The sequence below is a fragment of the Gopherus evgoodei genome, chromosome 8 (assembly GCF_007399415.2).
Source record: "Gopherus evgoodei ecotype Sinaloan lineage chromosome 8, rGopEvg1_v1.p, whole genome shotgun sequence".
NCBI lineage: Eukaryota > Metazoa > Chordata > Testudines > Testudinidae > Gopherus > Gopherus evgoodei.
Window position 1 is genome coordinate 47,676,538 of NC_044329.1, and position 26,603 is coordinate 47,703,140.

General features: G+C 39.8%; 1 protein-coding gene across 8 annotated transcripts in view; it reads right to left on the minus strand.

Moving 5' to 3' along the window:
• The window catches only part of DNM3 (dynamin 3), a 369,829-nt gene that overhangs the window by 195,335 nt on the left and 147,891 nt on the right, over positions 1-26,603 (minus strand). For 7 of the 8 annotated variants that reach the window (XM_030572453.1, XM_030572454.1, XM_030572452.1 and 4 more), the window contains one exon: positions 19,319-19,432. In XM_030572453.1, coding sequence (XP_030428313.1) covers positions 19,319-19,432 — 114 coding nt within the window. Of the gene's footprint in view, positions 1-10,129; positions 10,553-19,318; positions 19,433-26,603 lie in introns of those variants that run through there. The other variant, XM_030572456.1, reaches the window with a different exon arrangement.

Here is a 26,603-nt window from a genome sequence, read left to right on the forward strand (position 1 = left end):
ATAAAAATTGGCAAGTGTTGGCTAGGAAGCAAGGTTCTCCACAACTGTGTGCATACACAGCTGACCCCCTTTTTGGCAGGCACTGTGTACTACGGAGCACTGAAAAAAATCTCTCCAACAGCAGGGAGGGAGCTCTGCAACATCCCCCCACCCCAGTCCTACTGGAATTCCTCTTGCAGAATAAAGGGGACCCCAGATCACCCCAAATCCCCACAGAGAGTAAAAGTTAGGAGAGGGCTAGGCAGATAAGAGTGAGAGCTATATCTCCAGGATCACCTCAATCACCTTTCCTCTCTCTGCGAGCATGTCATCTCTCACATGCACATATTGAAAGTGGGGGCGGGGAGGGGGAGAATATGTGGAACAGGGAGCAGAAGAGTGGGGCAGGGGAGGGAAAAGTGGAGAGTTAAGGAGTGAGTAGCAGACATGAGGCAATAACGAATGTCAGTTATATAATGAAGGAGAAGGGCGAGTGCATCAGAGGGAATGAGCGAGCAGAGGGGCAGAGAATGAAGGCAGTGAGGGAACGGGAGTAGGAGGTATAGTACTTATAGGTTAACAACTTGCCTGCCAGTCACTTGTGCTGCTCACAAGAACAAAGCAATAGAGGGCAATTGTTTCGAAGATCATTCAGAGTGTATGGAGCAGTGTGAAAGGCACCAAGTCTTAAGATAGGCCCATTCAATGTCTTCTTAAGACTGGATTGTTCAGACATGCTAGTGCTTCTTTTCTCCACCTTAACGTTTCATATATGCTGCTTTTTAAAAAAATTTCCATTTTCTTTTAAAGAAAAGATGTTAAGTGTGTTCAGTTGCACAGCCTCAACACAGGAGTCCTTAATAGAGGTGATCCGTAACTCAACACTCTGCAGTGCTCAAAGACAAACAGTATTGCCAAGTCCCAGGATTTTGCCACAAGTCTCGCAATATTTGGTGATGTCAGGATCAATGTATCTACCTCCCACTCTCCAAGGGTGGGAACAAACAAAAGCCTCCAGAATGTGCCCTCATAATAAAGGGCCCAAATGACTCAAAATTTTGGATTTCCCATAAAATGCAGCAGCCAAACAGTAATAAATGGGCAAGGGGGTTTGAGGCTCATATTTCCAAAGTTTTAGCAGGCCAGAGTGAAGCAGGAGTCCTAGGAACATAGGAATTGCCAGACTGGATCTGGCTCATGGCCAATCTAATCCAGTATTCTGTCTCTGACAGTGACCAACCCCAGTTGCTTCCCAGAAAGGTGAAAGAAACCCCTCAGGAAGCAGACATGAATAACCAAAGAATGCTACTCTGAAACATGTGGTGACCATTACTTCCCACAATACTTCAGATTAAGGTGAACCACTGATTTATAATGATGCCCAGGTCCTCTTCAGAGTTGACACTGTTATTTTAGAACTTGATAATTTTGAGTTGTTTATTTTTTCCCTCCAACGTCTATTACTTTACATTTGTTTACATAAGCAACATTCATTTGCCATCATGTTGCCCATTCACCTAGCTTAGTTAGGACCCTCTGAAGTTCCTCATTATCCGCTCTGGGCTTGGCTAACCTAAGTAACTTTGTGTCATCTGCCAATTTCGCTATCTTGCTGCTCCTCCTCTTTTCTAGATCATGAACATATTGAAATCTGGCCTTCGTACAGGACCTTGAGGTACTCTGCTGTTCACCTTTTAGCACAACAAAAGTTGACCATTTGCTCCTACTCTGGTCCCTGTCTCTTCAGCTAGCTTTGAGCCATTACAATATTTTGCCTCTCACCCCATGACTGCTTAACACAGAGGTGGGCACACTGTGGCCCATGGGACTGTTCTCCACAGCCCCTGAGCTCCTGGCCCGGGAGGCTATCCCCCGGTCCCTTCCCCACTGTTCCCCCTCCCCAAAAGCCCCAGCTCACTGTGCCACTGGTGCAATGCTCTGGGCGGCGAGCTCCTGGGGCAGCGCAGCTGCAGAGCCCAGCTGACCTAGTGCTCTGTGCTGCGCAGTGCATGGCTGGCTCCAGCCAGGCGGCGCGGCTGCCTGTCATGGTGCAGCTGCGCCGCCAGCCACCAGTGTTCCAGGCAGTGCAGTAAGGGGGCAGGGAGCAGGGGAGGAGGGTTGGATAGAGGGAAGGGAGTTCGGGGGGTGGTCAGGGGCCAGGGATGTGGGTAGTAGTCAGGGCGGTCGAAGGGCAGGAAACAGGGGGGTTGAATGGGGATAGGGGTTCCAGGGGTGGTCAGGGAAAAGGGGTGGTTGGATGGGGCACAGGTCCATGGGGGTGAGGGGAGGCTGTCAGGAATGAGAAGAGGGGTTGGATGGGGTGGCTGAGGGCAGTCAGGAGTGGAGGTTCTGGGGCGGTCAGGGGACAGAAGAAGGGGTGGTTGGATGGGGCATGGGTCCCAGGGGGGCAGAAAGGAAGGAGAGGGGGTGTTGGATGGGCCAATGGGGGGTCAGTTAGGGGCGGGGAGTCTGGGGGCATTCAGGAAGAAGGGGTGGTTGGAAGGGGCCGAGGTCCGGGAAGGCAGTCAGGAAGGAGGGGGGTTGGAATAGGGCAGTTAGGGCAGGGGGTCTGGGGGCAGTCAGGGGACAGGGAGCAGGGAAAGTGGATGGGGCAGGGGTCCCAGGGGGCCATCAGGGGCGATAAGCAGGGGGGGTCGGATGGGGGGGCTGGGTCATGACTGCCTGTTTGGGGAGGCACAGCCTCCCCTAACTGGCCCTCCATACAATTTCTGAAACCCGATGCAGCCCTCAGGCCAAAAAGTTTGCCCACCACTGGCTTAATGTCTTTAGTAGCCATGAGACCTTTTTAAAGGCCTCTGGAAAGTCTAAATACATTTTGCCACAAAGTTATCCTTTATCCTCTACTCTGACACTTCAAGATAATTCTAATAGATTAGTGAGACATGATTTTCCTTTGAAGAAACCTGGTTAGACCCTTTCACATCATGATCTTCCGTGTGTTTTACTAATCTATTTTTAATAATCTTTTCAACCAGTTCACCAAGTACATACATAAGACTTAATGGTCTGTAATTCCCTGGGTCACCCATAGCAGGTTTTTAAAAATATAGATTCAATAGTTGTTACTCTCCAGTATAGCAGCTATTTTAATGAGAGAATACACATTATAACTAGTAGTTCAGCCACTTCATTCAGTCACATTCCTACTTAGAGGCTGAATAAACCTAAAGTGCTTTGTAAATGGAGGAAAGACTATGACGTTGTTGTGCATATATATCCAAGACTGAAACATTCCTGAGGGTTGCAGCCAAAGCTGCTCTGCCCTGGATAGTGTAAGCAGCAACACGGCACTATGTGGAGGCCTGCCAGTTCGTAACAGGGAGAACATATCAGACAGTGGGTTAGACATTGTACTCTCTGACAATACTGCTCTTGGTACTAGCATCAAAAGAAACAAGAAGTTGGTTGGACTTCAAGATCCTTAGCTCCCTCCAAGTTAAAATCAAAGAATATTTTAGGGTTGTGGAAAAAGATCTCATTGGGACAACTGTGCAAGCATGACAAAAATGTTGGTAAGAGGATAAGAGTCATGAAAATTAATTTGTCTCCATCTCTGGAAGGGCTGCAGGATGTGTATTGAAAAATGTAGTACAAGCTCACTCATTCTATGGACCTACCAAGAAAGCAAACCTTCCATTCAAGAAACTAAAGCACATCAAGTGACTCAAAAGGAGTTAAGAGCTTTATCAGGAACATATTAAAAACCCACAATACCAAGGGGTTTTATCTGGGTAATTTAAAATGCCCTCAAACACTATGTAAATCTGATGATGATGTGCAATGGTTTGCCGTTGATTGGTACATGATAGGCCAAAATAGTCACCAAGTGAACATGGACAGAATTAATCTGAGAAACGAAGAAAACAGATAAGTGGGGGAGGAGAAGGCATTTAAAAGAAAGGGCACACGGGCTTGAACCACTCCATAAGGTTTCTCTACTTAAAGTTTTAACATCCATCTGGTAAACAACCTGAAACATCTGCTCAGACACCACACGTCTGAAGCTCTACTCTGTTAAAAACTTTCAAGGAGAGGGCTCCCAGGCTAGGATACAAGCAAGGTGCTCTGGTTCCATTTACTCATTTATGGCAAGGCTCTGTCTGATGGAACTGATCACCAGTCTGCAACATAATTCAGAACCATATTTGCCTGAGCCAGTATGAGGCTATTGGAATCATTAAGTCATTGTCTTTTGTTGTTGTACAGGACTTTTGTTACCAGAAATGCAGGAGCCTGCCTCTCTCCGCCTGTGAATGGAGAAAGCATCTCTTACTAATGCTGTCTTTTACTGGTACCATTTACAGAAGTTTGTCCTGGTGACTTGTGAAACCATCCACCTCCATTGTCACCCCACTGGAGAAAGATCTGATCCACCGTACCCTCATCTAGAGATCCAATCATGGAGATCAATCACTGGCTCAGTCTCTCTGCAGTTATGTCCTCTTTTTCTGCTAGTAACTGGCAACCAGGATTATATCTTAAGAGAAAGAGCCTGCTCCCACACCTGCAGGGCTTCATGACACAGGAGCTATGAACTGTTGTCTCCCTGTTTGTTACACTTGTGTCAAATTTTGTTAAAATTTTAAATCAGGACCAGGTCTCTGAAGGCTCTTACTTTACACAGGTTCCGCCTCATCTCCAGAGCTCTGATGAGCAGCTGCTGTTCCTGGAGAGACTAAGCTCACTGAGTAAAAAGCCTCTTTGCATAGTGTCTCCATCTATCTACCTTAGGTACTTATCACATCACAGGATGAATACATCCTAGATGAGTAGCATCTGAATGGGTGGAATCCAGAAATCCAATGCTAATTGGAGATTATCCTTGGCCTGTCACCAACGTAAAGTGGCTCACAGGTCATCCAACACTTATTTCTTTTCTTTGGCCTACATCTCTGAACCCATGCTCTGATAAAAGTCAAATCCTACTACTTTGTCTTCCATATTTACTCTTCATTCTCCTTGAAATGGGAAGTCTGTTACCTCCTCCATCTGACTCTATAGATACTATTGTACCTTTATTGTATCTATACATGATACTTGTATTAAAGAGACTTCAATCACCCAAGAAGGATTTTCTGACATTTTGGTGTAAAAGACACTATAGCAAAGCATATATTTCACTGCATAGCAGAGTTACACAATCCAACAAATGTTAGAATTCATGTGGTATGTATTTAGATTTACCAACCAATTTCTTTCAAAAGCTATTTAGGAAGTTAGTGAAAATATACCTTTTAATATTGACTTAATATTAATCCATTTGTATTATATCATCAAGGTATCTATGTAAAAAGAGAGTTAGTGATATTGATTAGGCAGGCTGCATTTAAAACTTATTTTGCAATCTTCCCTATGTTTGACTAAGAAGAGTTCACAAGCTCTGGGGAGGAGGGATAGCTCAGTGGTTTGAGCATTGGCCTACTAAACCCAGCATTGTGAGCTCAATCCTTGAGGGTGCCACTTAGGGATCTGAGGCAAAATCAGTACTTGGTCCTGCTAGTGAAGGCAGGGGCTGGACTCATTGACTTTCAGGATCCCTTCCAGTTCTATCAGATAGGTATATCTCCATATATTATATTACGTTGAATTTACAGATAAATCTTAATTTTTATCCGACATTGTCCTTTATCTAAAACAAGGGAAGTAAAACATTTGGAATCAACAGGCAACAGTAACAAAGAAAGTCAGCAGGAGAACAAGGGTAGATCTGTGGGGAGGGGGATACCTTAAAATCTACGGTAAAGTCATACTTGGCAAAACTCAATAGATCTGGTAAACATCAAAGATAAAATTTAGCAGGAAAAATTCCATCAAGTACCATTAAAAGAAAAAAATGGGACCAGCAGGTTTACCAGTGAAAAACAATGCCAGGCCTAATAGCACTGATCTACCAGAAGCAATTTATTATGACACCAGAAATACCTATTTTCACAGTGAATGCTTGAAATGAAAACTTTAAAGCTTCTTTAAGTCTTGAGTTATACCAAAGTATTCAGCCAGCCAGCCAAAATAGCTGAAGGGAAATAGGAAGGCCACATGTGGAACTAATTACTCATGTAGAGGCTATGACAAAGAACATTTCTCCAGACTTTTCATGGGGGCTTCACTTTCAGGAAGTAGCTATAATTACTGTTCAAGTCTAGAGCAGCCTGCATGCCAGTGACAGTTCCAAGAAAAAAAAAAGAAAAGAAAAGAAAAGAACCTATTTGCCCTTTTCTTAGTCTGAAACACCAAAATATAAAGCATAACTGCAGTCATTAAAGAGAATCAAAATAAGCACTGGCATATTGCATCAGGTTCTTGAAAGAAATTCTTGTCACAAATTAGTTTTTGCAGACTTTACAGAACAGCAAGTTTTGTTTCTACACTAACTCGCTCTCCGTTGGCTGCAGCGAAACTGTACATCTTGACTTTTTACAGCTTTTCCATAGTGGGGCCCACTTCCTGCCCAGTTGAGGAAAAAAATCTGGCCTGAAGATGAAATGACTGCTTAACATTACACTAAAACATCTGGTACCATTTTATACACAGACCCATGTCTGAGAGCAGGCAATTCTAGCGGTCTCACCAGCGGCACAGTGCATACCCAAACCTCCCTAGGGTGACATCATCCCATATATGGACTCTCAGGCCCAACCCTCCCCCTTTTCCTGGTCCTAAATTCATTGCCAGATCCCCAGTCTGCTGCAAATGTGCCACGTCAAGACTGGAAATCACAGCACTTCAGTGTGTTTCAGTGAGTGCTGCAGAGTTTGAGGGGAAGCTGAGCAGAACCCCGATGCAGGAAGGCAGTTTTTCCCAAAGACTAAAAGAGGATTTAAAATAAATAAATAGAAGCGTCTGGAGATCCTGCTCCGTCGCCCCAGTGTTCAGACTACCTGTTCAGGACAATGCTGTTGTACAGTAGTCTGCACATTGGTTAGACTGGGCAAGGGAAAGCAACGACATGGACTTTGGGGGACGCCAGTTGCTATTGCAAAGGAGAAGACCACTATTGCTCCTTTCAGATCTCATATACAGTATTTTTCTTCACAGGTTTTACACACTAGGGAATAAGAAACGCTAAGGGACACTGTGAGAAAGGAGGACTTCAGAATAATGCGGGGAAGACATTCTGGTAAGGCCTACTTTGGAAGAACACCTGGCCTATGACCTGGCGAACCTAGGTGACTTCCCCCTCCCCCATTCTTCCAATCATCACCGCAAGACAGATGGAGCTCTGGTGATTTACTAAAACGTATGCAAGAAAAAGAGAGGTATATCTATATCTATTACATCGAGAGGTATACATAACATAACTAAGTTCAGCCATTTCCATGTATTTACTTAAAAATAAAGTTTACTTGTCCCCAAACTAAGAAGGTAAATTTAAGTTTTGTAGACTATAGCAATTGCTATAAATATGTAAAGTATAACTCAATTAAAAACAATTCAGAAAAATTGATTAAAATATGAATTCTGAATAACCTCTTATGAGCTATGTAATTTTAAATGACAATTTAACAAAATTATTTCTGCATTAAAGGGATAAAAATATTAGAAAAGAATGTGTGACTATAAATATTAAACATTCTAAAATATCTATTTATAAAAGGTCACTCGTGATAAAATTGTAATTATATTTGAAATGAAGCTGAAGCTTCATTAGATATTTAAAAATATATGCAATATACGCTAATAAAAATAAGAAAAAGTGACAGCTAAATATAGCAAGACACTTTGTCAGGCTTTTGCCAGCTAGAAAACTGAAATCTTGGACTGGCAAGGAAAATCATCCCTAGGAGAACAGACTGAGATAGCAAAGCAGTAAATGAAAAAACAAACCCAGTAACTTTTAATTTCACAATACATGTTTGTGCATTGTTTATAAGAGCCCAGCACCAAACTATGGTTGCAGATTTCTTGTCTATACTTTGCATTACCGATATTTCTTCTTGCATTCAGAATGATAAGTTACTTTGTCTCAATTCCCACTGATAAAAATGGAATTTGTAAACGAATGCAGAAGTTTTCTTTGGTGAGTTTCCAGCTGTCCTGGTAGGGGAAAAAAAACCCTCAGGCTGAATGAAATCCCAATGGAGAGAATAATACAAAAAGTCTGGGCTGCAATTTGATACCAGTTGAATTTCAGGGCCAGCTCCCAGATAGTTAACACTGGTAAACTACTGCAACTCCAAAAAATAAAAAAATTAAAATAAAATATACCCCCCAAAGTATTCCCTTCTATATGATGCTTGTTATTTATAGGAAGATTTTGAATGAGTATACTACAAACAAAAGTACTATAAATAACTCCATTACAATTACTTTTTGCGATATGTATAAGTAGGGATTTTTAAGCAACCTTGATGCTGTGTCATTTTTATAAATATATATATATTATTACCTTTCTCAGGGCTCTTTTAAAGCTCAATAAAACCCTTCCGAGGAGCTGCTATCATGCAGTATTAACTTCACAGTCCCAACATGGGTTATCATATAGCTTATGCAGTGAGAATTCTTGCTGTCATTTCCCCTGCCATCCCATCTAAGCTATTGTATTTTAACTTAAAAAATTTCTTTACTCAGCTTCTTTGGTTTTCTTTCACAAAAAATGATTATCTTTGGAGCAAAAACTATTTTTTTATTAACAGATTATAGTGTGACAAGAAGGATTTTACTCTTGTATTTTAGAGTCCTGATCAGTAAAGTAGTAGCACATTTAAATGCAAACTTATTAACAGAAATACAAAAGAGACATGAAAAGACAAAGAGTGAAAATGAATTCATACAAATGTTAATCTCTTATTCTCACTTCTCAATGAGAGTTGTTTAGGAATGGCAATTCTGCAACGCTTATGGTTATATTGTAAGTGGGAGAACAATTTTAGGATTTAGAATATTGGTTTACATTAAGGCAAATTTACTTAGTTATAATTCCAAAGGAAAGAGATTGCCCTACGCAAGCTATTTCCTTTTTAATATAGTCAATTTACCATCTCTCAGAGCTTGCAGACCAGAATCACAAAGAAGAAAAAATTTATTTATTCAATGAGAACTATTTAATTAATCTAATAATGTTAAATTAAAAAAGCGGTGAGACAGCTCCTGTAATTACGAAAAGATGATGTATGGCATATGGAATGGGGTGTTCTCTTCTCTAGTCTATATTCTGAATTAAATCTTTACATTAATGATTCTTTCTGTACTTAGGAAGTGTTTACTCCCACCTCTCCTCCTCAAAGTTACATTTTTAGCCTGTACGGCTGAAGGCGGTGGTGAGGACGACCCTGGCATGAGTTTTGGGAAAGGAGGGAGACTGCAGTACACAAAGCAATAGATAGGAAATGAAAGCGTGTATTGTTAAGGAGCAAGAAAATATCTACTTCAGCACAGCAAAAGAGTTTCATTCTGTGAATTGAGTAAGCGTACTCTTCTGATCTTAACCAGTCAGGAAAAAATATTTTCTTTCTTTCTATTGCCAACTCTTGATTTGAAACTATCATGAAAGACTATTTGGGGGAATGAGTTTATAAAGTACAGTTTTTAAAATACTCATCCACGCACACAATATACAGATCTTCAAGCACAAGGATGAAACAAAGGTTTATGACAACTGAGAAATATGAATCGTGTTCAATGGGAAATTTACAGTGTGGACATAGTTTAATTCAATCCAACACTGTACTCAATCTGTTGAATGCAGTGGATAGTATGATTTGAGACAAAAAAAAAGTTGGATTTTAACAGAAAAAGAACAATCAACGAAATGGCAAATTAAAGTATGTACAACCATTTCACCACCAACAGGTCAATACTGCTGTATGATAGATCAGTTATTTTGTTGACTAAGAGCAAACACCTTATCTGTTACATCAAACAAAATTAAGTGGAGGGAGGGTAGTGAAAGAAATATTTTCAAGCTTTCTGATCAGAACACTGCTCCCTTAATTTTAAAAAGGGAGACCCATACAGGAACTGAAGGCAGCCATTTCTTGACCTTACAGAAGTGAAATATAAATCCAAACAAAGGCATCCACAGGCAAAACCCAAAACATTTCTTACAATGGAAAAAAGAGTCACAGATATTGTTCAATCTTTTGTCAGTATGTTGCATGTTCCCCCTCCCCCATTGCCTAGGGCTAATGCGTCTGTATTTTTGGAAGACTGAAAAATACTGCCTTCTCCCTCTTCTCAGAGCACATACACACACTTTTCTCCAGACCACCCAAGTATCATTGCTTGGTGGGAACTATTATAAGCAACAATAACAACAAAAGTCAAATACCAGCATTTTCAAACTTCTCTATATTTTAAATGATAAAAGGTAATGAGAATGGGAGTGGGGAATCAAATATATTAATCGGAATGCAGAAAAAATGAAAAAGACACAGACTTCCTAGAGGATCCAATTTCTAGTCTTTAAAAAAAATTAGATGAAGTCTTCTCTTTTAGGAATTCCACCTTTTCCTTCTCCAAGAACATAGCCTTCACCATGACTTGCAAAGAGTTTTACTGACTAGAACTGTGCTGCATAGAAAATTCCAAGTTAAAATAAGATTAAGGCTTTAACCTGCAAGAGACAGGAAATACCACAATTAAGGTTGGAAAACTTCTTAATTCACTCCAATGTGCATTTTGCATTTTTGTTTTGCATTTTGTGCTACATGGTATAAACTATCTAAACCACCCACTTGGATAAAAGCTAGTAGTAGTTGTAATATTGATAAGATGAGTTACAAATAAATTTCTAGCTACTGACAGTTATCAGATCCATTAATGGTATTTTAATATATGTGCACATAAAAACCTACTCTCTGTTTGTGAATTTTCTTTTCCTTACTCACTATTAGTAATTCAAAATATTTCTGTGCTTCCATAATACCTTTAAAATCTATATTTACCTAATGAATCATATAATTTACTTGTGCCCTTTGGGATATTGTACAAAGAAATTTTTAGCCACGTTTTAGAAGTACTATTAGCAGTTCAGCACAAGATCTTTGTAAACATACCATGGGTGTCTCATTAACAACATGTAACTAATTAATTAACCGTAACAGCCTAGTCATATGGAGTCCTAAATGAACTGCTTAATATAAAGCAAAATTACACTTGCATCAACTCTACATTTATAACCCTTAGTCCATTTTAGTTGAAGTCTACCTTTGTATGGTCAATAATCACTGACCAGAAAATTCAAATCAACTCATCTCCTACTCTCTCATAACACCTTCCTCCCCCGCTCAGGCACCCCAATACCTGCTTATAGACTCTAGTCCATATTCTAGGCTAATGTGGCCTACACATTCTTGTTTTTGATTGTCTTATGTTATTGATTCCCAGTAGGTATTTTTCCTGCACAATTGTTTTGGCATTCCAAGAAAGCACAATATCAAATCAAACATACCTAATTTTCCCAGCAATGTAAAGATTTTTAGCACCAAGTCTACATACTAAAGCAGTTGAAACTTTCAATAACCAAAGGAACACTAAGTACCGAAATGCTCTTATGTCATCTATTTTTCATGAAAGCAATTGATTAGTCCACATTATGATCTTATCCTTTAAGTTTCCTTTTAAAATGGTCAAGCTGTGGGAGGGTAAAAGTATTGAATTCTAATTTCACTTGAAACTCATTTTTTGTAACTATTATATTTTACCACAATAAATGTACATTGGCTTAGAATGGGAAAAGGCTTAAGACACCATATGCCATATCTGACTTGGCTATTTATGTATTGTAATTTTTAATTTTAAAAAAATAGAACTAAATTTAAATCTGAAATTGATGACTCGCCAGTCTAACTTATCTATTTATCTATAGATGTGTCCATTTTCTTTATAGAAATATCAAATGTATTAGAAAAATAATTATACATTATGTTACATTATATAATACATTTTAAAATTGTAAAAATATTTGCTTTTGCCTTTAATAAATTCAGGCCTTTTACGGACAGTTTTCAGTTAAATACAGCATATGTTTTAGAAACATCTAAATATACAAGATTGTCATGCTAGAAGTGAACAATGATGATTTAAGGAACAGTATTTTAAAACAGAGTACTTTAATTTGCAAAAAAGTTGATCTAGCTTTCTCTTTAAAAATCTTTTAGTAGAAAACAGTGTTTGAGGTTTAAATGTCTTTTGAAATTACGGCAACATCAATAATTCACTGAAAGGCATTTCAAATGTAGGTCAAATTTCACTAAGTGTATTTTGGTGCTTTACATATATAACATTTCAGCAAAGCAACACCTTTTGTAGGAAAGGTGTTTGTTTGCACATTTTTGATTTGTAGCATAACCAACATTTAATTGAAAGAGCTATATTTTAAGTCCAGGACACGTTTTAATTTTGGTTTTCACATATAGAAAGTACTCATTTTGACAGAAATAGGAATTAAAATTATATGCTGAACAAAATATTAGCGAAATATGCTCCTTTTCATTGTTCCAAAGTAAAAGCCTCTCTCTCTCTCTCTCTCTCTCTCTCTCTCTCTCACACACACACACACACACACACACACACACACACACACACACACACACACACACACACAACTTTCCTTCCAGAATATTCTTTATTGAGACAGTCTACATATGGCTGCTTCCATCAATACAGCATTATTTGGTTTTGTTTTCAGTATTTAAGTTTACAGTACTTATCTATTACTCGAAAATATGTACTGTATAAACATAGCCTTTATCTTGAACTTCAATATTTCTGTGTTTCCAAGAAGAGTAAAAACATCTGGTTCAATCGCTACATGCTGTGCAAGTACAGTAACTGGGAAAACGCTTGTATGAACTGGATTTAAAATAAACCATAGTTTAAATCATTGTTCTTTTTAAAATGTTTAATGTGACCATTTTGTTAAAATCCTATCCCATTTGCATGTCAGCACAATTATAATTAATGTAAAATGCATATTTTCTGAATAAAGTCAAACATTGTACTTGTTCCACAGCTCCCTAATGTTTTAAAGTTTAATTCTGTTATGTGTGTTTCCCCCCAACAAAGTCCCCAAATCTGGAATGGCACAGACTGATTCTTATCAGCCGGTGAGGAAAGGACCCCCTGATGGATCCAAGGGACTGGCTGGACGGAGTTGTCATGTGTCTGCCTGTCTACACTTGCTGTGCAGAACATCCTCTCACCTGTACAGCAGGCACAGACAGGCAGTCACATGACAACCCAGCCTGAATGACAACCAGCCAATGAGAGCAGCTCTGACAGACTATAGCATCTTCACCAAGAGCTACAGGAAAGAGTCACTTTTGGATTTAAGTCTGCTGGTTCAATAATTAACTCATGTGTACTTTTTATTATTAACTTGGTCAGCATATTGAAATCCACCCAGAGTAAAATGAACGGTGCCTATCAAATACAATAAAACCCACTGCTGAAATTTTTACTGTGCTTTCTATAGTACTCTTTTCCTAGTTGTTCTGATTAACTCACTAACCATGAATTTTATTTGTATCCTGCTTTGCGGCACCATTGCAAATGGGAAGACGAAATACATTTCTCACTTATATTTTGATAACAGCACATGAATGACTCGAATTTTATTAGGTCATGCAAAATTAATGTATACATGCTGATCATACAAAAAGTGGAAGTTATTCTTTGACTAGTAAATGCTATTAAAAAGGACACCATAAGATTTCTGAATATTTCCCTCTCTTTAGTATGTGGGATTTTATTTCCTTCTGGAACAATGAAAAATCCACTTCCTCACTCATTTTCTCTCCTACATCACAAGACGCACATTATTTTATTACTGTAGCTCAACTGTAAGTTAAATTAATAATACACATTTACTCACTAATGTTGACAGCATTTTTATCTTAAAAAACTGAAGCATTTGATTTGGAAACCAAAAAGAAAATACAGATAAAGAGAAGAAATAAGTCAAATTTCAGTGGTTCCAACTGAGAGTCCAACTCTGCATTCCCTGCACCCCAAAGGCTGCTGGTGAAGTTGATGGAAGATTTGGATTTCCAGAGAATACAGGATTTGACAGTGTCCTATTAAACATGGGACATTTTTTACAAAGTGCATCCTTTTGTCTGCAGTAAAGAACATTAGTTTCATAAAGGAAAATGGCTCTCTCCGTAGTCACACTGCAGCAGAACCTTGCTAATTCTCACTCTGCTAATCCACAAACCTTAGAATTTGAACACAAAGCCCCACATTCTCTCCCACTTGTTGGCAAAGTAATAACAGTGGAGTGCTAACTCATTTTACTAAGACTTCAGTATTTTTACAAAATATATTGCAGAATGCCCAAGTTATGACTTATTGTATTAATTAAAACTTGTCAAATAAATGACTGCATTAACCTTGCACTCACTTGTTCAATAAAACCCCAAACCTACACACACTATTACACATGCTTAACTTTAAACAGGTGAGTAGTCTTCTTAAAGTCAATGGGATTACTCATCTGAGTAACCTTAAGCATACAAGTCAGTGTTTGCAGGGTCAGGGCCTAATTCACCATGGACCTTCCTGTCATTCACACAAGCAAGGTTATTCTGCTTTCTACAAACTTTTCTTAGTATCTGAAGACTGATCAAACCCATATTTTTGTTTCCACCAGGAATACAAAAAGACCGTATTCCTCTGATTCTCATTTAACAATCATTAAGATTAAAAATGCTGCACACGTATTTGAACAGCAACAAAACAATATCAATAAAAGATCCATAGAAACAAATTGCTTTATGCTTGCTCATGCAAGTGGGACAACCAATGTTGAAATTCATGCTTATGAAAATTCATTATTTGACAAAGTAAGTTACTTCAAAATAAATTCTATCATGGATTCTTTAGTACAAGGCCCACAGCCAACAAATAAAGCACAAAACGTAGCTTCTTCAAATAGCAGGAGAGTACAATACCTGCTTACATTTTTAGGATGCCTTTCATCCTAAAACAAATCTCAAACTATACAAGCATGGACAGTATAGTTCCTTATGCCACACATGCCTACACTTAGAGGAGCTACACAGCTACACTGTCCCAGCAGGCATTGCACCTCAAGAAGGCACAGTATCATTCAGAGCCCTCTGACACACAGGGAGAGCACAGTCGCTGCTAAACTCCTTAATGGGGTGCAATGTACATTGATTCCATGGCCAGCCAGCTCTGCTGCCTAGTGTGGCAATAGGGGGACCATGGGTTCTTCTCCCCACCCTGTCTGGAGAGGTTAACATTGCCACAGACTAGATTTACATGGTCACTGTGCTCACACATGTGCAAGGACTGCAATAGTGACTGGCATCTGCTTAGGAGGCACAAGGGGTAGTGACGTCCTTATGTGCTTTCATAGTGCTCATCTGTGCAGAGCACAGTCACAATTCAAATCCCTAAATACAGAAATAATTTCATACATTGCTGAAGACCACCAGCCTTAGGGTGAAATACAACAGCACGCAGCAACCATAATCAATAGTTTAGGACCAGGAAGTGACAACATACCATATCCATTTGAAACTACAGAGGCAGTTTAGGTAAGCTAAACATAATTTGTCCAGGAAACCAGAGCTAACACTCTCCTGCTCTTGTGAAGAAGGCTGCAAGACTTTTTAAGTACCACACAGGTCACATCCTCAATTTTAACTCTTCTCATGAAGCATCGAACAGCAGGGAGCTCAGTACTCTTCACAAGTTCTCAGGCTCTAGCTGAGTAAGCAGTCTAGATTAATGCAGTACAGCAGCAGACACTTCCAAAAGTGTTTTCAGGAACTCTGAAGTCTCTCACTGAACACAAATAGAAGACTCTCAAGAATTCCCAATCACCTTTAAGGAGCTTCTAAGTACCTGAGACAGCACTAGTGACACTGTTAATTTCACCGCACTATCTTTCAATAATATGCCGAGGCCTACTGATAATAAGAATAAAGAGTAAGCTGACATATAATTCAAGACTATAGAGTTCCACAGAAAATTTTCATGTCATCATTAACCAAACAAGTGATTTGTTATCACAACTCAAAGACAACAGAATTCCCATGATGTAACGCAAATGTTGGTCTATAGGACTTTCAGTAACTTCTACATTATGATTTAGAGTATTAACTACAATCTATTTTCTTCAAAGAATTTTTTAAAAAATGCCATACAAGAACATGCCTGTTTTCAAACTTGCACATTCACAAAAACACCCTTAAGTTTGATTTCTTCAATGTTGTTTTACTTATCTATAATAAAGTAACCAAACAACATCACCGACACTATTTTGAAGACAAAAGTGCTTTCTCATAAATTTCCACTGTAGTCCTCAATTCCATTCCTCTGATTTATTAACGATACTCTTTTCAAGCATGTGTAACAACTGCTGACATTAATGAGAATTATAGGTTTACACTGAAGATACTTTCCTATAAGTCTTAATCAAAGGCAAAGGAGAAATTCCAGGTTAGCCTTGCTCATCCTCATCTTATCTGTCATACATGGGTCTTCTAGGGATCTCACAATAGTGCATGACCCTCTGTTGTGTGTGTGCTATAATATCTAAGCAGAGGAGGACAAGTTATAGACAGAGTGGAAATTTTAGCATTTAAAACTCCTGCTTTTGCCAGTTTAGGTTAGATCTGTAATTTTTTTCATTGACATTTTTGAAAAAGACAGCCATTGGTTACCAGTCTTGTTACTAGTAACTCACAGAAAAGAATACATATCATAATATAGAAATAGGATTTTAACGGTGGCCTCCTAAAAGCATGTCCTTTTCTATTTGCATGCTTGTTTTAAAGAAAGGTTTTCAATTCTCCTGAAGAATGCTCTTTCAAGAGAATGATACAGGAAGGATGGGCTAACAGCAATGGGTACAGGCAGTGAGATAACTGTTCTTTTTTAAGATTTAGAGCACAGAGTAACCAGACCTTTATCTCTTAACAGAAAGACTAAAAGAGAGAGAGAGAGAGAGAGAGAGAGAGATATCAGTCACTGTCAAGGTGGAATAAAATCAGTGAAGGCAAAAGATTTCCCACTTCCCTCATCTGTCATGATTAGCTCACAAGAACAAACTGCAGAAAACAGTAAATCTGTCTTCAAGCCCACTCCCTCAGTTATAATTAATAAGCAATATCCTTCCTAAATATTAACCTAGACCATTTAAACCTGATAGGAGAAACCTCTCTACTTACCTTATAAAAAATAACTTTACTGTCTTTTAAATAGCTAAAAGAGTCACAAGATTTGCGCCATAATCAAGTCTGAAATGTACTGAATTCACTTTCTATAAAGTATTAGGAAATTGATAATATGAATGCTATATGTGACTTACAAGACAAGGTAAGTGAGGCAATATCTTTTATTGGACCAACTTCTGTAGGTGGACAGGATAAACTTTCAAGCTTTAAAAAGCTCTTCCTCAGCTCGAAAGCTGGACCCTTCCACAAACATAAGCTGGTCCAATTTAGAGATATTACCCCACTTACCTCTTCTCTCTCGCACCCTCGGACAAATATGGCTGCAACCTGCAAACGTACATTACATAAGACGTTTAAAAATACATTAAATTGGGTATTACATTTTCAGTCCAGTCTCACCAGCTTCAATAAAAATGAATCATAGCCTTCAAAGACAACCTACGGGGTCTAGTAACTTTCTGAATATATATTTTCCTACATGGCTACAGTCTTAATTAGTATTCTGCATAAAGAGCTGACTTGTTAACTAACAGTAGATTTTCTTGGAAGAATCCATCCCAAAATAAGGACCAGCTCCTGCAAACACTAATACTGAAGTCACTACTTGTGATAGCAAGCAGTACACTCAGGTGGTTGCAGGAGCTGGGCCCTGACACAATGTTATATGTAAAGAATCTGCATTGTAATATCTCTATCCCGTGTGTCTAGAAGCAAGGATGCTGAAGTATAATATTGATAAAGTTAAAACAAAAAAATGAAGAGAGGCAATAACAATGACAACAACAACAACAACAAGCAAGACAAACGTGACTTTTCAGAGCTTGCTAGAAAAATATTTTCCCTCTGCCAAAAATCAAATTTTCTTCAGAAAAACCCAAAATCTTTTCAACTGAAAACTGCTGAAATTTGAAAACATTTTGGTCTTTGGCTGAAAAGTTCCAGGTTCAGATGAAAATACAACATATGAAGAAAGCACACACTGAAAAATTTTGTGTAATTGAAAACCTGGTTCTCACTTGAAAATAAGGTTGGTGGAAAATGTTCAGTCAACCCTACTAATTTTAAATTGAAGACATTCAAGTGCAGAACAAAGAGTTCCACAGTTAACCTTTTATTTAAGAAAAATTAAGAACAGGACTACAGTATAGTGTGGGTGGGTGGGACTGGGGGGGTTTCCAAAATGTAAACCTGGATATTTAGGTAGTTTTACATCCAAAAGCATGGATGGAAAACATTTTTCTAACATCTCTATGTCACTGTTGAGATCATTAGCAATCCAATGATCACATCTAAGCAGGCTGGATCACAACAGGTCAATATCTAAAGCTATCTAACAGGCTCAAAGGAGGGAGCAGTCTGAATATTGTATTATAAGAATGTCCTTCTTTAGCTCTTGCTTGTTAACTACAAATTCATTCATATTAACAATTGTATTCCTTACCAAGGTACCTTTACCTGATCACCAGTACCGCAAACTCAAAACTCTAGTTAACACTACTAGAAATGTTTTCACTTCATTTTAGACCTTTCATAACATTAGGCAAAAGCCCAGCTGTATTACAAAACGTATTTAATTTTAATTGCTTATGGGAATAACAATCATAAGAAAAAGCAAACACAACCAAGGTTACCGCAACCTAGAAGCTGACAACCAGCTAGATGGCAGGACATCATATGCATGAATGTGACCAGGCTGGGCTTGATGGAAGAACAAGACACAGACAAGAATGACTGGTAATACTGCATTGTTCCCAGTGTCTGCAAAGAAGCTCCAGGATGAAATGATGGTGATGATGGGAAAAACAACTCGACACTTTATGACTAACTTACATATTAACTGTAATGAAATCCAAGTGAAACAGCTAATAGCAACCAGAAAAGTCTAGTATATTCTCTTATCTTGACTATTTTAAAAGAAGTAAGTGTTAAAGATCTAGAATAAATAATTAGTGTTCCCAAAGTTTGTAGAGAAATTTCAGTAGGATCTTAAAGCAGAAGAAATATTGAGAACTGCAAGAGCAGGGAATCACACTAAGAAAGTGCTAAATTAGATTGCAAGAGAAAATACATACTAAATGCAAGTTCAGTATAAACAAAGTTAAAATCTTAACATTAGAAGCTGTGAATGAATATCAGAGTGACTGATGTCTGCAAAGGAACTGTCTCTTTACCTCATCATCTTTATACCAGGACAAGCTTTCTGCTGTCAGAACAAACCAGTATTCCTTGGACCCCCCTTTCATGATGCCGATATTGTTGATGGTGAGCCAGCCTTTCCGGATCACCTGTACAGGATTGTAAGTCAAAAGACATTTATTAATTGCCAGTCACTCATTCACCAAACACAATTCATTTTCTAAATTCATTTTTTTGACTAAAAAACTGCTCTACCAATAAAAGGTGCGCTTTTCAGTCATTGACAAATTTGGAATATAATGTTCATAGGTTCTGATGACAAGAAAAATGCAGCATAGAACAGAATGAATTTTGTGGGGGGAGAGGGCTTGGAGGGAAAAGAGAAACCTAAGGATTATCCTTATGTATATATATTATAAAGTATAAGGTTGAATAACAGATGTGTTATCTTGATACTATTTGCTTGCAGTGTAGAAAACTCAGACAAAAAACAAAAGGGATAAAAAGGATGGTTGCTTTCACTGCTCTGATACTGCAAATTTTTTAGATCTGGGAGATCAATTGTAGAGTAGGAATCTTGAGCTAGGACCAGACCATCCTTCCTCTCTGGAGTAGTCAACAACTTCTCTGAAGGGTAAGGTTTCCAGAAGGGGACTTCCTGAAGGGTCCAATTTATCACAGAAATAGTGAGGTCTTTCAAAGAAAAAAAAGCAGTAACAGAGAAGTAGAGAGTTCAAGGCAAGGAAACAGAGGAGAGGAACAAGAGAAACAGAGGAGGAAAGGAAAGAGCAAAAGAGCAGAGAGGAAAGAAAAACTGAGGTTGGGATACAAAGAAAGAAGAAAAACAAGACGACTGGAAAGAACAGAAGGGAAACAAAAGGAGAGAATGGCAGAGAGAGAAGAGAGTATAGAAACCAATGCTAAGGTTCAGAGGAAAATCATGCAGGAAAAATGGAGAGCAAAAAAAAACTAGGCAGGGATAACAGGACTCAAGTGCTGAAATAGAAGGAAGAGAACAGGTCAGCAGAGACATTTAAAGAAAGTCTGAGTACAAAGGTCCACTGAGCTTTCTGATAAAACTATGAATAGTTCAGTAAAAGTTGATTCTCCTCCAAGTCTGAATTTAAATGGAAAAGGGTTCACTGGATTACATACACTATACAATGAAGTCTTCCAAATCTCTCTACAGACTCATGTAAATGTCCACTATTTCTTCCCAAGAAGTTCTCCTTTACTTGCTTATGAAAGATTGGGAGTGAGGCAGAAAGTGCTTGGACTTCTAGTGTCTACTACAGAAGCATGGAGTTACGCAATCAAATGGAGGTCTCTGCTTACTTTTATGGATATGCACTGGGGCGGTGGCAAACTTCTGAAAGAATTCCAATCTCAGCCTGCACCAACACCAGCAGCAGACAAAAGACAAACAATTTGAAGTCTGCTTCACAGTCAATCATCCAAGTTTGAAACTTCAAAGTATATTTCCCTCAATGTGCACATATAAGCAGCTCTGTTAATGCCAACAGCTTTGATATGTATGCAGTAAGACTATCTTAATTAATTTACTCATTAATAACAAAGCCAATTGAAAAGGGGATGAGGCACCCCAGCACACCTGTTATAGTTGACAAAATGTGGAAAAATGTTTGCAACTATAAATTTAGCACCTTTTGTTGCAGTTCTCCCCAAAGGCTGAGACTGCAGAAAAGCTTATGCTATCAGTCTCTGATCAACGCTGATGTTACTTTGCAACGCAAATGGACAAACATGGTTTCTGAACATTGTTAGAGGGCAATTTAAAACAACTCAGTCCTTAAAATATCTTAACCCATTCACTTCAAATTAAGCCAGAGCTAGAAAACATGCCAGAAAAGTGGAACATTGGTGGCACAAAGTTAATTTACATCTTCCAGTTCCACAAATGGAAGCTGACATTTTGCACCTACCATCGCCTCAACACATAAAGGACTAAAATGCAGTAAAACCACTGCAAGTTCTACATGGAGTGGAGCAGGCATTGGTAGGGAGAAAGGAGACTCTGCAGAACTCCAGCATGACAATCCAATACACAGGTGCACATAAGGCACTGTGGACATGCTATTCAAGTGGTAAGGGTGTAGCAATTTTGCTCTGATATTTAGTCTTAAAAATGAATTGACCAATCTTGTGGTATCACTGTGCACTTCCATGGGGGAGATCACAGCTCTGGGTACTAAACATGGTACCCAAATGTCTGGGTTTCCTAAAGTAGATAGAGAACTACAAAGTCATCTCCTGTGTGGAGGGAGCATCTCAGGTCATTCTTGAGCAGTGCTGATGGATACCAGAAGAAGTTGCATCTATCCTCCTCAGCAGATAACATATGACAAATGGCACTGGGGTAATAAATATGCGGAAATGGGAAAATCTGTTGATTCTCTTGGGAAGGACTGGACCTCCCTTTGAAAAACGTTTATATTTTCCTAGCTAAGAAACATAAAAACAAAAATAAAATAAAATACAATTAATGGAGATATACCCATCTCCTAGAACTGGAAGGGACCTTGAAAGGTCATTGAGTCCAGCCCCCCACCTTCACTAGCAGTACCAAGTACTGATTTTGCCCCAGATCCCTAAGTGGCACCCTCAAAGACTGAACTCACAACCCTGGGTACAGCAAGCCAATGCTCAAACCACTGAGCTATCCCTCCCCCCAAGCACAAAATCAAGCACATAACCCAAATTAATAATTAATTTTGTCTCACTGAGCAACACTACAATAAGGTTGGCCCTCTGCTCCTTGACTGGCCTAGGACCTAAACCAGGGGTGAGAAAACCATGGCCCGGGGGATGCATCTGGCCCTCCAGACATTTTAATCTGGCCCTCAAGTTCCCACTGGGAAACAGGGTCTGGGGCTTGTCCTGCTCCGGGAACCATGGCCAATGAGAGCTGCAGGGGTGGAGCCTGTGGAGCTGCTTGAATTAATCACCACCTGGAGCCTATACCCCTGACTCCCTCCCACACTCCAACCTCCTGCCCTAGCCCTGATCCCCCTCCCGCCCTCCAAACCCCTTGGTCCCAGCCCAGAGCACCCTCCTGCACCCCTAGCCCCTCATCCCCAGCCTCACCTCAGAGTCCATAAACCTAGTTGGAGCCCTCACCCTCCTACACACTCCAACCCCCTGCCCCAGCCCAATCCCCCTCCCACACCCTGAACTCCTCATTTCTGGCCTCAACCCAGAGCCTCCACCCCCAGCCAGAGCCCACATCCCCTCCCATACTCCAAACCTCTATTTTGTGAGCATTCATGGCCCACTATACAATTTCCATACGCAGATGGTTCAGTTTGTCCACCCCTGACCTAGACATTTTAAATTCATTTCAGGTAGGTTAGCAATCGGACAGTAATAGTTTTCAAATCTCTACTGACCAGGCCTGGCCTCAAACCAGCAGTCTGGAGAAGAGCTCTGTAAGTCTGAAACAGGCAGGCAATGTTCACTTAAAGCAGCCCACCATTACCAGCTGTTGAATCTGCAGGGAGAGAATTAAGTTGGTTCTATCAGCCCACTGAGGTTGGTGGCTCATTAATAGGGCCCCATCAAATTCACGGCCATGAAAAAAGCATCAAAGACTGAACTCTGGTCTCCCCGATGAAATCTGGTCTTGTGTGTGCTTTTATCATATACTATACACAGATTTCACGGGGGAGAGGAGCATTTCTCAAATTGGTATCTTGACCCAAAAGAGAATTGCAGAGGGTCACATGGTTATTTTAGGGGCTGGTCACAGTATTGCCACCCTTACTTCTGCGCTGTCCTTAGAGCTGGACGGCTGGAGAGTGGTGGCTCTTAGCCGAATGCCCAGATCTGACGGCAGTGCCCTGCCAGCTGCAGTGCAGAAGAGTGGCAATACCATACTTCCGCACTGCTGCCTTTAGAGCTGGGTGTCCAAAGAGTGGTGGCTGCTGACTCAGGGCTCAGCTCTGCAAGCAGAAGCACAGAAGTAAGCGTAGCAATACCATACCATGCCATCCTTACTTCTGCACTGCTGCTGGCAGCAGCTATGCCTACAGAGATGGGCTCCCAGCCAGCAGCCACCACTCTCCAGCTGCCCAACTCTGAAGGCAGCACTACCACCAGCAGTAGTGCAGAAGTGAGGTCAGCAGAACTGCAACCCCCCTACAATAACCTTCCAACCCCTCCACAACTCTTTTAAATTTATGATTTTTTAAAATCCTATGACCATGAAATTTACCAAACCTGACTGAATTTGGTAGGGCCCTACTCAGTAACTTACTAAAGGTTTATCTCCACTTACTAGGGGATTGACGTAAGGCAATCAATCCACTGGGGGTCAATTTAGTGGGTCTTACACCAACTAAATCAACAGCCGATTGCTCTCCCATCAACTCTGGTACTCCACCGGAATGAGAAGCATAAGATAAGTCAACAGGAGAATTTCCCCCGTCAACCCAGTGTGGTGTAGACACTGCAATAAGTTGACCTAAAGTACGTCGACTCCAGCTATGTTATTCACGTAGCTGGAGTTGTGTAACTTAGATCAGCTTAGCCCTGTAGTGTAGACCTGCCCTAAGACATAACAGAAGCAGGAGTGGCTCTCTAGAGGGAGAATCTAGGGTGTGGGCTGATCAGCCTGGAGAGAGCCATCAAGTTTTGAGCAGAAGTTTGTCATCTTGTTAACCGCCATCTTAATCAAACCAAACCTCAAAAAGTGGGGAGTTTTTACTCTGATATATCGTAGTGTGTGAATAATGTTTTAGAGAGGAGGTTGGGAAAGGCATCATGTCTTCAGTACAACAGCCCATCAGATCCTTTTAAAATGTATTTTACAACATCTAGCAAAGGGTATGGATACCTTTCCAGTACACAGTCTCTAACCAGAAATAACCATTTTGCCTATCCAGACATATTTATCAGCCTTCAAACAACTTACAAAGAGTACAGTGCCATAGAACCGCAGTAATATAAACAAACAAAGCAAAATTAAAGGAATGCTGTGGTGTGGTGGATGTTTTAGACATATGTCAGGAAGTTACGATTTCCCCTGGTCCCTACAAATTTAACTTAGCCTCCTAATAGGGACCAAAAAAAACTAGGACTCCTTGTGGCACCTTAGAGAGTAACTAATTTATTTGGGCATAAGCTTTCGTGGACTAGAACCCCCTTCATCAGATGTATGAAGCAAAAGATATAGGAGCAGGTATAAATACATAAAAGGATGTGGGGTGCTTTACCAAGTGTTGTCAGTCTAATGAGATAAATCAATTAACAGCAGGATAGCAAGGGAAGAGAAATAACTTTTGAAGTGGTAAGAGAGTAGCCCATTACAGACAGTTTGCAAATTAATTCCAGTTCTGCAACTTCATGTTGGAGTCTGTTTTTGAAGTTTTTTTGTTGAAGAATTGCCACTCTGAGGTCTGTTACTGAGTACCAGAGAGACTGAAGTGTTCTCCTACTGGTTTTTGAATGTTATGATTCCTGATGTCAGATTTGTGTCCATTTATTTGCAAACTAGATGCCATCAGATTAGGCCTGAATAAAGACTGGGAGTGGTTGGGTTATACAAAACCTAAACTTAATTTCCCCAATACTAATTTCTCTCGGCTGTTACTCACACCTTCTTGTCAACTGTCTGTAATGGGCCACTCTCTTACCACTTCAAAAGTTATTTCTCCTCCCTTGGTATTCTGCTGTTGATTGAGTTATCTCATTAGACTGACAACACTAGGTACCCTGCAAATGTTACAGCATCACAACAACTGTGTGAGGAAGGTATTCCTTGCATTTTACAAACAAAGAAACTGAGGCACAGGGTGGCCAAGTGACTGGATTCCTTTCAACTGCACCACAGTGCTTGTAATTTAAAATATCCCCGTGCTCAGTAGGGAGCAAAGCACGACATACAAGGCAGCAGAAAAGCAACCAGACTGATAGTATATTTAAAGTTGGTTTGGGACAGGATGCCTGGAAAGATTCAGAGATGGAGTTGCCACTCTGGAAACAAACAGCTGGGTGCAAGGAGGGATTTGCCGATGAAGCGCTAAGTTCAGTTTCAGGATATCTGAAGTTGATGAGTACTTAAACAAGGAAGGAAGGTAGCATACTGTGCATTGGGATACTAGAATACTTTTCTTTGTTCTGAACATTTTATAAAACCAATACTGATAGTCACTTTTTCTGCAACTCAGGGAAACACACATTCTAAGGCTCAGTATGGGCTATTTTTAAGCTTTAAGAAGAAAATGCTTTAACAACTTTCTTTGCTGGTCAGGAAGGAACTCCCTATAATGTGGCTCTCAACAGAGGACCCTTCTGTGATCCCGGCAACTCTGCTGACAGACTCTCACAGATATACAGCCGCCAGTGGTGAACGCAATAGCAAGCTGGCTTGCTGATACTACTCTCAGTCACTCCTCCATTATGTCTATCCAGTAGAGGAATGAAGCTGCCAGCTGTTTCCTCAAAGAATCCTGCTTGTGGGAGATTGGATCCAGCTGCCACATCCACAAAGCACTGGCTTGTGTCAGAAGCAGGACACCAGATTGAGAAAATACCCTCAGCCTTTGCATTTTTCAAGGAATGCTGATGGATTTCTACTAAACGCCCAACATGCGCTTTCCCACTAAAATAAAGCACTACACTCCCTAACCATACTGAAAGCTGTAAAGGAGCAGCAGACCAAAATGTCAGACAACTGGAGACTTATGGTGGATGTTACAGGAAGGAAGAGAATCTAGAGGTGTGCTGATGGCTGGAGAGTGAGCATGAGGTTGCAAGTTATTTTCAGTGAATTGCACATGTTCCTAAAACTTCACATGGGCATATTTTATTTACAGAACTACAGCAAATCTATAGAATCTCAATACATTCAGGACCAAGCAACACTGTATGATAAGGGCTCAGACAATGCCATGTACTCAAAGGAACACTATCTGGTTAGGTATTCATGTCCTGGTTTCCAGGAGGTGCTGAACTCCCACTATAGTCTCCCACTGACTTCACCTCTGAAAATCAAGCAACATTTTAAAAATAAATTTCCTTGCCTGTAAAACAAATAATGCATTTAAAACAAAAACCTTTCCATTTTAATAATCCTGTTTAGTTTTAACTATTGTGCTGTTTACATTTTATGCTACTCTCAATTTGGATAGTGACGAGAAAGTAATTATTTCCATTATTATTCAGAGGCCTGTGATGGGGCATTCACCCCACTAGCCCTGGAGGGATTAATATAAGGAAGAGGCCAATTAACCATCAGCTGCACCTGAAGGGAAGCTAGGATGCAGTTAGGCTTAATTGTGGATAAAGCTCACCTGGTCCGAA